The sequence below is a fragment of the Sarcophilus harrisii genome, chromosome 6, assembly GCF_902635505.1.
Source record: "Sarcophilus harrisii chromosome 6, mSarHar1.11, whole genome shotgun sequence".
Classification (NCBI taxonomy): domain Eukaryota; kingdom Metazoa; phylum Chordata; class Mammalia; order Dasyuromorphia; family Dasyuridae; genus Sarcophilus; species Sarcophilus harrisii.
In genome coordinates this window covers 218,548,253-218,562,621 of record NC_045431.1, presented here as the reverse complement: position 1 = coordinate 218,562,621, position 14,369 = coordinate 218,548,253, and the positions used below count along the sequence as shown (strand labels likewise).

The window sequence follows — 14,369 nt, the reverse complement described above, 5'->3', positions numbered from 1 at the left end:
GTTTCCAGAATTGAATTCCATTTTCCCCCTCCCACATATAGTTAAATCTAACACATCAAATGAATGTTTTAATGGTTAAAAAGAAGCAATAAATTCTCCCAAAGTGCTTAATGTATTTCTATAAGTGATCATGAAGTTATCTATAGTAACATAAGCCCTTTAAAATAATATTCAATTCATTGTTGCCATTAGGAAAATCTAGTTAATATAATGATCCCAGATGTCCCCTCTATGCCAGTCAACATTCAATTCATTGTTGTCATTGGGAAAGTCTAATTAATATAATGATCTCAGATGTCCCCCTTTATGTCAGTCAACATGAGTGATACTCAGAGGGAATAGTAGGATCATTGGTGGCCTTCCAAGGTCCTTTTGCTGGCTCATAGAATGATTTCCTTTGGCTTTTTATTAATCATACAGCCACAATCTAGTCTTTTGTTTCTGGCAAGGCATGTAAGAGTTTTTAGAAAGTGGAAAATAAAGGATTTTATGGTATTATGCAGCCAACCCTTTGCATGGACATGCAGAGATCTCTTTAGTTGGGAGAAGTTTTGATCTAGAGAATATGAGGCAAAGTTTGATAAAGTAAGACTTCAACTAAGTAGAATTATCAGAATCAGAATCCCCAAGCTCACTGGGACTTTTTTTTCTGGCTGGAAGAGTTAAATGTTTGCCCAGCTGGTAATTCTTCTCCGTATCCTCCCATCAATCTGCTGTGGGGATTTTATTGGACACTTCCTATTGATCTTTTGATATAAGGAGATACCGGTATAATAGCATAAACTATCCGTTGGTCAATGGCCTGTTCTAACCACATAAACTATCCATTGGTCAATACCCTATTCTTTCTGTGAAACTAACTCCAAGGATGGAGCCTTTGAGAGTTGTCTATTGCAAAATCACATACATTTACAAAACTATGTCCACTAGGGGGCCAGGCAGGCAGAAGCTCTTAGGTCTTACAAATATTTTAATCCAACCCTATTCCCCCCAAACCTATACTCTTCCATGCCTGGCAAAATTCTCAGTGACCAAGGAAAGATTCAGTAAGGTTTACTGATGCAGGAAAAGAAACTAGTGATTTTTACATTTTTTTAAGTTTAAAAATAAAATTTCCTTCTTCAGAAATGCATTCACATAAAATCATTATCCCTAAGGTTCCTCCCATCTCAGGGATCCTTGTACTCAGAGGATGAAACAAATAATATTTTCTATTCAAATGTGAGTGAACCAAAAAATTCTATTTGCTCAAACTTCCCTATTCCTCAAATCCTTTGTCTAATTAAGATTTTATTTTGTTACCTTTATTTTTTAGGGACTTGATCAGCATTTAAAGGTTAAAAATTTTAAAAAATCAGCATAAAATTGACATTAAAAATGTCAAAGGGTAGGAGTTAATGGAGCATTCCATGTATTTTGTTAATTAGAATATTCTAATCTATGTGTTTCTCCTATAGCAGGAGTTCTCAACTAGGAGCCGGTGAACTTTCAAAATTTTTGATGATTATAGTTCAATATATTTTATTTTTTGATGCATATATGAACATGAAGGACACTACAGATTTTACTGGACTGCCAAAGGCATTTAAAAATATTAAAAGGGTTAAGAACTTTTCATTGTAGAAGCCTCTTTCAGTCTTCTTTAGGTTTTGAGGATTTTCCTAGAAAAACACTTAAGAGAATCTCAGAGATAGGAAGAGCTCAGAGGTCATCTCCTTGAGTCCATATCGTATTCAGACTCTCCTCTACATTATCCCTGAGAAGCAGCCATCTCGCCTCCTGGAATAGAGATGAGACAGCTCATCCCAGTTTTGGATAGATCAAAACCCAGTTGTTTGAAAATGTCTCCTTCTATTGAACTGAAATCCACGTTGGTTTCTTGGTCCTACTTCTGAACTCTGAGACTAAGAAAAATATTTTCTCTCTTCCCCATGAAAACTCTTAAGTATTTGTAAATAGAGAGTATGTACCCCCTAAGTCTTCTCTTTTCCAGGGTAAATATCACCAGTGTGGTGCAGTGGAAAGAATGCTGGATTTGGAGTCAGAGGACCTGGGTTCGAATCCCAGCTTACTACCTGTGTAACTTTGGGCAAGTCATCTCACTTCCTTGGGCCTCAGTTTCCTCATCTGTGAAATGAGGGAGGGGGGCCGGACTAGGTAATGACTGAGGTCCAGGTCTAGCTCTATCTCCTATGGTCACCATTCCTTCCATCTGTTCTCCTGTGGCATGGCTTCCAGTCCTGACACCTTCTGGATTTATCCAATGCCAGGACTGAACACAATGCTTCAGATGTGGTGTGATCAAGGCAGAGGAGGGGGTGGTGCTCTCACCTCCCTGGTTTCATTGAGGCAGAAGGAGGGTGCTATCACGTCCCTGCTGTGATCGAGGCAGAGGAGGGGTAGGTTATCACCTCCCTGTTCCTCGATACCCTATTTCTTTGAATGTAGCGCCATGTCACATTTCTGATTCATATGAAGCTTGCTTTTTTTCAGGAAAAGAGCCCAAACTAATTTTGAGTCTCAGAATCACAGAACTTTGGAGCTAGAAGGGATCTCAGTGGCCCTCTACATCCAACCCTTATCTGTATGAGAATCAATGACTTACTCCTCATTGTGTCAAGTGATAATGGATAGAAATGCAATATATCATCTTATTAACCACATTATTAATTAATCAATACTATTCATCTATTAATCAATATTATATTAATCATACTACAAATGTAGTCTATGATATTTGACCATATGATGAAAGATGGTCATCCAGTTTTTTCTTGAAGATCTTCACTGGGAGAGTGAGTGCCCAATGGTGGGCTTCATGGCATAGTTGGAGAGAATGTAGTATTTAATCTCAGAATTTGCAAATTCAAATCCTGGCTTAGGTACTTGTTACTCAGTTAAAATGAGGGCATTGGAGTTTATTGCCTCTGAAAAACAGGAAAGAGCTCTAACATTAAAGACATTCAAATCGAGCCTCAGATACTTGTCACCCTTGTGACTTTGGACAACTCACAACCTTCTTAAACTTCAGTGATCTCACTTATGAAATGAGAGGGTTGGATTTCATCACCTGCCAGGTCCCTTCCAGCTCCGAGTCACTTCCCTTCTCTGAGACTGTTTCCTCATCTGTTACATGAGGGCATTGGACTAGCTGACCTCTCAGGTCCCTTCTGGTCCTAAGTCCTGTGATCCGATGGCTTCCCATGGCATCTCCTTTCTGTTCCTTTATCATGACTTAACCCAAGCCTTTGATCCTGGGCCTGTCTTTGGTACTGTGCATGTGCCCACTTCCTCAGCTGCCTGCACCCCTGACCGACTCTTCTCTTAACAGGTGAAAAGCCCTTCAGCTGCCGGTGGCCCAGTTGTCAGAAAAAATTTGCCCGCTCAGACGAATTAGTGCGTCACCACAACATGCACCAAAGGAACATGACGAAGCTCCAGCTGACGCTTTAAAAGGTCCAGGTCAAAGACGCATCTCTGTCCCAGGTAGAATGTTCTATGAACCCTTCTGGAAATGGGCTTTTAAACTCACCTTCAACCACCTTCCCAATAAGGAAACCCCAACCGACCATGAAGACGAATCACCCATTGGGATGGAGCCAGTTCCAGGTTTGTCGATGACCACGGCAGTCTTCATTTTCCCCATCTCTTCGTTCATTCCTCAAGGCTCAATGTCCCGGTTTCAGTAGGACCTGTATCACCTGGGGTTCTCACTGTGAAAGAGAGTTGATGTTGGTAGGTTTCCTCCCCCCCACCTCTTCTCTAAAGTCCCAAAGAAATCTTGAGTTTCTCTTGGGATAGATTCATGACACTATTTTCCGTTGTGGAATATTTATAGGCTGGGGCATGTCTATGTGTCTGCTAATGTAAACTTTGTCACGGTTTCCATTTACTAACAGCAAGACATAAATCAGAAAACCAGGGCATTTGGGGGTGGGGTGGGTTTCTCACAAGGCATTCCCTGGGGTCAAGAGAGATTCTAACCTGGATGGCAGGAAAGTCTCTTCTACCAGTTGACTTAAAGAAAAAAAATCCTTGTTTATAAAGCAGCTAAAAAAAAGAAATCAAAACTAATCAGTACCTCTGCATCAAAATCCATAAGAATCTTACCAGTAAGTTAATATGTTTTTAATATTGTCACAGTGATCTGAAGAAACTGTTCTGTGGAGCTGAAATTTTATTATTATTATTGTTGTTATTATTGTTATTTTGGTATGAATTGCAGCTTATTTTTTAGAGATGTTCACATCTCCTCACATTAGAGAAACAGAAAATTGTTCTAATCATTCAGGACTTTATTGTGTTGGTGAGACCACACTGGTTATGTGGTTTCAAAGTTGTAAAAATTAAGATGGAACTAAGAGTAAAGGGGGGCTGGTCCAGGATCTCCATTGAGAAATTGTTCCTAAGTAACTTAAAAGACTCTGGGTCTACAAGAATATGTGGGGAAAAGAAAGAGACTTATCAGTGTGAGAAAAATATATTGTCGGGGGGGAGGGTCTTTTTTTTTGTTCTGTTTTGAGGGGGGGAATTTATTATTGACTGTGGCTTGAAATGATTGTGTAAATATCTATCTGATAATGCATTGCTCTTAGCCAATTAAAATTAGAAAGTGTATAAATATTAGATGCCTCACTGTTCAGATGTTACTGTTTTAACATGATGATGATAATGATGATGATAACACTTAAGAATGTAATCTGCATTTTTCACCTTCAATTTCAATTAAAACCCATTCAAAAAGGAAACATGTGAGATTCCAACATCTGCCGTCCGTCATAACTGGTATTAGATTCAAAATATTTTATTCATTTAGGACTATTCTTTTCTTCCTTCCTCCCTTCCTTCCTTCCTTCCTTCTCTTCCTTTCTCCCTCTCTCTTTCTTCCCTCCTTCCCCTTCTTTTTCCCCCTTCTCTCTTTCTCTCCCCTTCTCCTCCTCTTCCCTCCTCCCTCTCTCCCTCTCCCTAACATTTTCCCCCTCCCTCTTCTTCTCCCCTTTCCCCTCTCTCTTTCTCTCTCTCTCTCTCTCTCTCTCAAAAAACACCACCAGCATGATGACCACTGGTTAACCTGCTTAGGTCCTGACCACAATATATCCATCTTAGTTGGGAATTGTCCCAGCAAAGGGAAAAAAATAACAACAGTGTTTGATTTCAGATGGTGTTATAAAGCAGTCGTGCTGTTCTTCTGGGGTGGGAGTTATGGCTGGGGATGGGCTTTGTGTGCTCACTGGGGTGAGGGGTGAGATGGGTCAGAGTTAGGGTTGTAGAGCAATCTTTAAGTTACTTTTGTTTATTGGGTCACAGTGGAAACCATCACTTCTCATCCCAGGTCAGCCCATGAAAATCTTGTCCTTAAGTGGTGATTGGTCTTTCTGAGCTGTTCACAGGGATCCCTTTGGATTTAGGAGGTGGTATGCTGGACACCGTGGACAATTTAATTTATGGCTATAGTTTCTTTAAATGCCTTCAGCAGGTTGGAAACCACTCAGTCTTTTCAAGACAGCCATGAATGAAAGGGAAGTCTGACACTAGTGGTAAACTCTGTCTACCTTTGCAAATAAACACATGGATTTGTGATTACCTAGAGGGAAGCTGCATCTCTGAGTCTGCATGAATTCTTGGTTCCTTTTATTCTTTAAAAGGGTATTTTTAGTCCACCCCAGAGAAATGGAAGTGCAGCCACAGAGAGATATGTTCTGTATTGAATTCTGGCTGTAACCTGGGACAACACAACAGTCAATGGTTCAAGTCTGCCCCAGTACCAATTTTTTTAGCAGACTATTGCATCATTGTTAATTATAGCAGAGTTCATGACTCATTGGTATCCTTCATTTTTATCTTTTCCTGCCAGAAGACAACATTTCTCTGGAGAAGCTCAGGATAAGTATGGCAAACATCAGATGTGTAGAGCTCTCCAGGTTTGGGGAAAAAACAAAACCACGTAGCTCTGATCTCTTAATAAAAGTTGGGTTTATTTAGGTTGGTCAAGGGTTTAGAGACATGGAGGCTTATTAGCACCTTAGAGATTCTTTAATCCAAACTCCCTTCTCCTTAAGGTAAGGCTACTTTCTCTCAAGATTACACAGATATTAAAGAGTTGACTGGATATTCAAAGCCCCATCTTCTGACTCGAGGTCCAATGTTCTTTCAGTCACAAACCTATTGGTACTTTCTGCTACCTAGAGTGCCCACTTACTTCTAAAGACAAAGAGGTAACATTTATATAATTATATAATGACTTCATTTATCAGAGGAAGAAATGGAACCAAAGGGTAAGTGATTTGTTCAGAGTCACACTGCTAGAAAATATCTGAAGTTGGACCGAAACTTAGGGTTTCATGATTTCAGATCCAGCACTTTATTCACTGGACCACCTAATTGTTTAAATTTGAGAGCTATCTAGAGGTGTGAAGAGTTTAAGTTAATAGAGTGGGTTTGTACAACAAGAATGTATCAGGGTTGTGTTCAAACTTTGGCTTCCTGATTTGAAAGTCAGCTCTTTACCCATTTGGCCAAATTGCTCAAAGAAAAATAGAAACATCGTTCTCTGAAACTATGAGAGTTGTAATGAACCCTATTAAAATTTTTCTCAGATCAAATTAAAAAAAAAACCCTTGTGGAAAATGACCTTGATCATTTAGTCTAATATTTGTCATTTTTATGAACTTTTTGCTTATCAAAAGCAAATTTCTATTTGTTTCCTCTCATATAGAAGGGTCATGTATAATTAGAGAACTATGAAGGCTTTTTGATGACAAGAGGAATTGCAAAAAGATCTGTGATTTTTTTTTCATTTTGTTCTCCTTTCACCACTGGGTAAATTAAAAAAAAATAGCTAGCATTTATATAAAAGTTTAAGGTATGCAAAGCAATTTATATATTTTACCTTATTTGACGCTATGAAGGTATTATTGTTAGCCTGATTTTACAGAAGAGGAAACTGAGGCTGAAATAATTTAAATAAACTATTCATCTAGCAAACATGTAAAGCAGAATGCAAATGTAAAGCTTATGTCAAGTCTAAAACTCTACCCACCACACCACCTACCTGGGTGTCATGACTGAATAGACAAATCCTAGGGTTGCTTCTGGCAGACAGAGAGATCTAGTGAATTGCCCAGGTTGCATAGTAAATCTCAAAGGTAGAATTTAAACCTTGATTTTCTTCACTCTAAACTTGGAATGGCATCCATTATGAGGTTACCATGCATCTTGCCAAAGCTGGCTCAGTGTATGGGAAGCTCTGAGGGAAAGTGTGGGAGAGGAGCGATATTAGACTGACTACCAAACTGAAATTCTACAGAGCCATGATATTGGTCTCATTGTTGTTTATATGCTGTGAAACCTGGACAGTGTACCAGCGCCATGCCGGGAAATTGGATCACTTCCATTTGAATTGTCTTAGGAAGGTTCTGAAGATCACCTGGCAGGATAAGATAACAGACACCGAGGGCCATTCTGCCAAGTGCTCAACAATAACTCTACTGCAAAAAGACTCCATTGGGCTGGTCACATTATTCAAATATCATTTGTACTTTTGCCAGATTTTATGGAGAACTGATACAGGGCAAATGCTCACAAGGTGGTCAGAAAAAGTGATACAGGGTCTCTCTAATAACAATAATCCTGGATTGCCCAGTATGGCGTGCCCTCATCAGAGAAGGTGCTGTGCTCTATGAGCAAAGCAGAATTGAATTAGCTCAAAAGAAATGTGAAATTTGCAGTTAGGAAAGCACCCGAAATGTTTGTGTCTGCCCTGTGGGAAGGCATTCTGAGCTAGTATTGGTCTGATCAGCCACAGTCAGACACGGTTACTTGACTCTAACATAGAGAAGTCATTTTACTCTTTGAGAATTAAGGACAACAACCAATCAACCAACCAACCAACCAATCAACCGATTATACTTTAATATTTCAATATTCCATTGGAAAATCACTGGAGAGGCTTGAGAGGAAAATGTAGCCTGACTCCATCATGAACCTAAGTCAGTCTAGCTACCCACATTCTAAGGTGAGAACCATAATGCTTTGAAACAACCCATTTAACCACAAGTGGTCTCCAAGAATCAGGGGAACACAGATGCCAGGGAATAAAATATGTCAATTTATTTTCAGAACTAAAGAAAAGACCAAAAGAAAGAGAACAGATCTATGAGAATCTGATTGGTAAAAAAGACTCTTTTTTTCTCTCCAGTGACATTTTGTAGATTTTTGTTTGCAAAATATGTCTTTAATCGCTATTTTAGGTTAAATGCCAGAACTTGAGAAATGCCATAACATATTGCCAGCCGAACAAAGATGAAAAGGGAAAATTGAGAAACACATTTTGAAAGTTCAAGGTCAATGATGATTTTTAAATGGTAGCATCCTGCTTTCTCAAAGAGCCCCATAGAAAGAGGAAAGGGATGTGTAGGAAGTTGTCTGTTTCAATAAGCAACATGTCAGCATGTGCTCAAAGACCTATAGTTCTCAGAGCTAGAAGGAACCTTTTAGAACAAATTCAGTGATTTTCCCCCTGAGGTTCACATAGAGATTTTAGAGAAATCTCTGTGAATTTGAAACGCTTTATTTATTGGTAGCTGTATCTCAATATAAATAGTTTCCATTGCATCCTACTTGTTTTATATGTTAAAACTTCTTTTTTTTTTTTCAAAAGGGGCTCCATAATTTTCTACAAATTGCCAAAGAGCTTCATGCCCTAAAAAAGCTACAGGCTCATAATCTAGTCCTACCCCCTCATTGTACAGTATAGATGAGGAAACAGACCCAAAGAGGGGGACAAGTTCTTTAAATTCACCCAGGAAGTGAATAGAACTGAGCTCAGAACCCAAGTATTCTGATTCCTGGTTCAGTAGTTTTTCCAAGTGGAAATAAACTTTTTTTTTTTTTAACATAGGCTTAATTTTATCAATGTATTTGCTGTATTTGAAACATCTATTGAGACACTTACTCACTCTGTGGCTCTGGGCCTTGGTTTCCTGATCAGTAAAATGAGAATAGGACTCAGTGATCCCTAAGTTGCCTTTCAGTTCCAAATCTTTGATCCTATTTCATTTCCCTTTCCCAAGGAAACTCAAGGGAGCCTGTGACACCGCAAATCTCAGGATCTTCTCAAAGCATCCATGACTGAGCTAGCATGTTCCTTGGGTACTCAGCACTGGACCCTGGAAACATCCATTGCCATCTCCCCAAAGCACCCATTTTTCTAACTCCTTATGTCAAAGAGAGCTCACTTATAGAAATCCCCAAGGATTAAACATCGAACCTCCCCACAGAGGCCAACAATGAGAGGGAATCCAGGCTGGTGTGGGTCATGCACCCTTCTAGTCCCTGCTCACCCTGGGGAGGCTGAGGCTGCTGGGTCTCTGGAGCTGGGGATTCTGAGTTTCACTGGGGCTGGGACTGATCATTGTCCTCACTAACAGAGTAATTCTAATATGGTGAATCTTAAAGGGCAGGTTGCCTAGGAGGGAGAAAGTGGCCCGAGGGAGAAACAGACCTGTGAGACCCATAAAAACTTCCTCCTGAATCAACAATGGAATTAGATTGTGAGTGGACTAAGATGGGAGGGGGAGGAGAGAGAGACAAAGAGAAACAGAGAGACAGAGACAGATAGACACACATAGAGAGATAGAGAGACAGAGGAGATGATGATAATGATGAAGATGAAGGAGGAGGAGGAAGAGGAAAAGGAGAATGAGAAGAAAGAAAAGGAGCAGGAGAAAAAAGAGAAAAAGAAGAAAGAGGAGGAGGAGGAAGCTGGAATCCATTATTCTCCAAGCCTCTCATTATTAACCTTCTTGAAAGGCTCCTGGTTGTCCATCTTGTTTTCCAAATGTGTTACACAGAGCTGAATTTAAAACTTCCCAGATGTGATCTGGCCAGGGCAGCATCCAAGCTTCATTTTCCTGGTTCCTGATATTCTATCTCTCTCTTAACTGCAGTGTACTTTTATGATTGCTCTTTTGGCTCCTGTAATAAGCTGTATACTAATACTGTGTGGTCACTGACACTCCCAGATATTTCCCATCTGTTTCCTTCACCACTCCTCACTTTCTCAATCCTGTGGGTGTACAGTTGATTCCTTGAGCCTAAGGGTAGGACTTAACATTTGCTCTTATTCATTTTTGTCTCCTTAAATAATGTAATTTTTTGGATCGTGACGCTTTTTAAAAAGAGAATTCTGTAAGTCTCTTAGGCAGCCAGGTGGCAAAGTGGATAGAGTGCCAACTGGAGACTCATCTTCCTCAATTCAAATCCAGCATCAGCCATTTATTAGCTGTGTGATCTTTGACAAATCATTAAACTGTTTTCCTCAGTTTCCTCATCTGTAAAATGAACTGGAGAAGGAAATGGCAAAGCACTCTGATACTTTGTTGTGGATAAGCTGGAATCTAGTTCCTCCTTGTTCTAAGATACCAGTGGGTTCCAGAATCCTGGAACTGGTCCTTAATGACTTTAGAGATGGCCAGACTCAACTCCTTCCTTTGACAAATGAGGGAAGTGATTTGGTAAAAGTCACATAGGTGGCAGGGGGCAGGACTGGAGCTCAAATTCAGGCCTTTTCAGAGCTGCTTATCCTCCTTGGGTGTCCATCTGGTCTTCAACTCTCACCTGTGGCTCCAAGAAGCTACAACATGTGTAGGGTGACCAAAGTTAGGGAGGTATCTCTCCCAAGCATGTCAACACTTCCCCTGGGAGGAAGGTGGATGAGAATGTCCCAGGGGCCATGAAGGCAGCTGGAGCAGCTGTGGAGCACTTACAGCTTGGTCAGACATCGAGGGTGCCGTGGTCATCCACCACATCCCAAGCCATCACCAGACAGCCTGACTTTTGTCTTACCACTGACCCCTGATGACTCTGCAAGAAAGAGTGAGGTCACTGACTGAGCATCTCTGTATCATTTAAATCCAATTTAAGCATAAATTAAGACATTACTCTGTGATATCATTGATCCTCTTTGCAATAAAGGACAAATAACAATAGGCAACAAATGGCAGAGTTGAATTCAAATTCAGATCTTCCGACTCTTTTCATTGTGTCATGTTAGAATTTGGACCCAAGTTCCAAATCCATGACCTTTTCCACTAGACCACACTATCTTTGACAAGGAAAAAAGTCCTGGGTTCAAAACTATGGCACTGGATAATCCATATATACATAATGGAGAATTGTCTCTTTTAGAGGGTTTACTTCTATTTGGTGGAAAAGAAAATCCTGGAGAACAAGGATAGTCTCATTTTTGTCTCTGTATCCCCAGTGCCTAGCATAATGCCTGGTAAACAGTAGGTGCTTAATCAATGCTTGTTGCTCAATGGGTTGACAGAGGGGAGTTGGAATCTGTTTCACTGCCTGAATTCCTGCTCGTCCTCTCCAGCTGGAATCCAAACACTGGGGTGAGTTCCGTACCAAGGCCCAGCCTGCCAAGGAGCATTAATATACGCATATTTATCTGGGCTGCAGTGTGTTACAAGAATTCATTAGGACAGTCTGTGATACGGTGCTGAAACAGAAGGCTGGCTTACTCAGGCCAAGGATGAGGAAGTCTAGGCTTGCTGAACTGTTACAACTGATAAAGGCAGCGTCTCCTGGCATATTTCATTTTTTCACAGGGCCATCTGCGTCCAGTCAAGGATAACTGGACTTTCTGAAAAGGCTATTTGTCAGTGTCGGGCCCATCAAACTCCTTCTTGAGGAGCCCAGAAACCCTAAAGGGAGAAAGATGGCAGAGAGGCTTCCCTCGGAGCACAAGGTCGGTGCTGGGACAGGCTGACCAATGTCCTCACGTATACAGAAGCGTTGAAGTGGCCAGGGGTGGGGATGCCCCGGGGTGCTTTATCAGCACGGTTATCACTTCTTTAGCTCTGCATTAGCTGGCCTATAAATCTCTGGAGCACTGTTTTTACTCTTAATTTTGTCATTCTGTTATCGGCTTTTATCACCTGTTTATGTCGAGAACATTTGCTCTCCTCTGTCTCTCTGCCTCGGGTCTCCTCTGGTCACGATTAGTGGACTTCTCTCTAGGGTTTGGGCCTTTTTGATCCCCAGGTCCCAGAAGAGTCAACTGAAAGTAACTGAAGATATAAAGATATAAGCATAAATAAAAAGGTATAGAACACACATATAAACCATACATATATGTATATGTGAACATAAAGTATAGACACATATAAAAAGGTATAGAATATACACATAAACCCTACATCTATGTATATATACATATACATAAAAATATGGACATATAAAAATATAGAGAATACACATATAAACATATATGTATATATACATATAAGTAAACATAAAGTACAGACATATAAAAAGGTATAGAATATACATATAAACCATACATTTTATATAAATGTATACATATATGTACACATAAAGTATAGATACATATGAAATATATAGAACACACATATAAACCATACATATATGTATATGTAAACGTAAAGTATAGACACATATAAAAAGGTATAGAATATAAACATAAACCCTACATCTATGTATATATACATATACATAAAAATATAGACATATAAAAATATAGAGAATACATATATAAACATATATGTATATATACATATAAGTAAACATAAAGTACAGACACATATAAAAAGGGATAGAATGCACATATAAACCATACATTTTATATAAATGTATACATATATGTACACATAAAGTATAGATACATATGAAATATATAGAACACACATATAAACCATACATATATGTATATGTAAACGTAAAGTATAGACACATATAAAAAGGTATAGAATATACACATAAACCCTACATCTATGTATATATACATATACATAAAAATATAGACATATAAAAATATAGAGAATACATATATAAACATATATGTATATATACATATAAGTAAACATAAAGTACAGACACATATAAAAAGGGATAGAATGTACATATAAACCATACATTTTATATAAATGTATACATATATGTACACATAAAGTATAGATATATATAAAAGATATAGAACACACATATAAACCATACTTCTCTATGTATATATACATATACATAAATAAAGTACAGACACATATAAAAGGTATAGAATGCACATATAAACCATACATTTCTATATAAATATATACATATATGTACACATAAAGTATAGATACATATAAAAAGGTATAGAACACACATATAAACCACATATATGTATATATATATACATATATGTAAACATAAAGTATAGACATATAAAAAGGTATAAACACATATTCACATATATAATCATGCATATATATGTGAATATATACACATACATACACACATATGACATTGCATCATGTCTCTGACACTCACCAGCTGGGTGATGATGGACAAATCACTTAATCTCTCTAAGCTTTAGTTTCTCCATCTCTTAAAGTGAGGACAGACAACAGTGACTACGATACCTCCCTAAATTGTTAGGATCCAAGGAGATAATGCATCTTCAAGTATTTTTCAGATCTAAGAGTGTTATGTGAATATTAGCTACTATGGTCCTTATTATTACCTGAATTACTGTTGCAGAAAAAGGAAGAGATTTCCCTCCTTGAGACAAAGGGCAAGTGTTTGCTAGCATTAGGGATTCAGCCTGTAGCAATGGGAGGTATGAAGACAGCTTCTGACTGAGAGTAGAAGACTTTGAATTCAATTCAAATCTTAACTCCCTATGTGACTGTGAGAAAGTAATTTTACCCCTCTGGGACTCAGTTTTCTCATCTGTAAAGCGAGATGACATTTAAGGTTATTTTTAACTGGCCCATCTAGGACAAATGGAAGACAGGACTTTTGGACTCGAATTAGAAGGGACCTCAAAGTGGCCATCCAATCTCCACTTGAAGAGCTACAGGGAGGGGGAACCCAGTCCTTCATTAGGCAACTATACTAGAATCAAGAGAGAAGTGAATTCAAATCCATTTACTAGCTGTAATGGTCAAACCATTTATTCCAGAGCATCAGTTATAGTATCTGTCAGATGGGAACAGTATTAACTACAGAGCCCATTTCTCAGATTGTTGTAAGAAATGAATGAGATAATGAATATAAATTATTGTATAAGCATTAGAGTACTTCATAGGGACATCTAGATGGTTCAGTGGATAGAGCACCTGGCCTGGAGTCAGGAAGAGCTAAGTTCAAATCTGGCCTCAGACACTTATTAGTTGTGTGACCCTGGGCAAGTCGCTGAACTTTGTTTGCCTCAGTTTCCTCATCTGTAAAATGAATTAGAAAAGAAAATGATAAATTATTCTAATATCCCTGTCAAGAAAACCCCAAATAGGATCACAAAAAATCAGAAGGACTGAACAACAACTACATAACCGTCATCATGATCATTAATCATTCCATGA

General features: G+C 38.8%; 1 protein-coding gene across 3 annotated transcripts in view; it reads left to right on the top strand.

The window, feature by feature from the left end:
• WT1 (WT1 transcription factor) overlaps positions 1–4,743 on the top strand; it is a 63,162-nt gene extending 58,419 nt beyond the window's left edge. For all 3 annotated transcript variants that reach the window (XM_031944142.1, XM_031944141.1, XM_031944139.1), the window contains one exon: positions 3,332–4,743. In XM_031944142.1, coding sequence (XP_031800002.1) covers positions 3,332–3,453 — 122 coding nt within the window. In that variant the 3' untranslated portion in view covers positions 3,454–4,743. The remainder of the gene's footprint in view (positions 1–3,331) is intronic.
• The last annotated feature ends 9,626 nt before the right edge of the window (positions 4,744–14,369 follow it).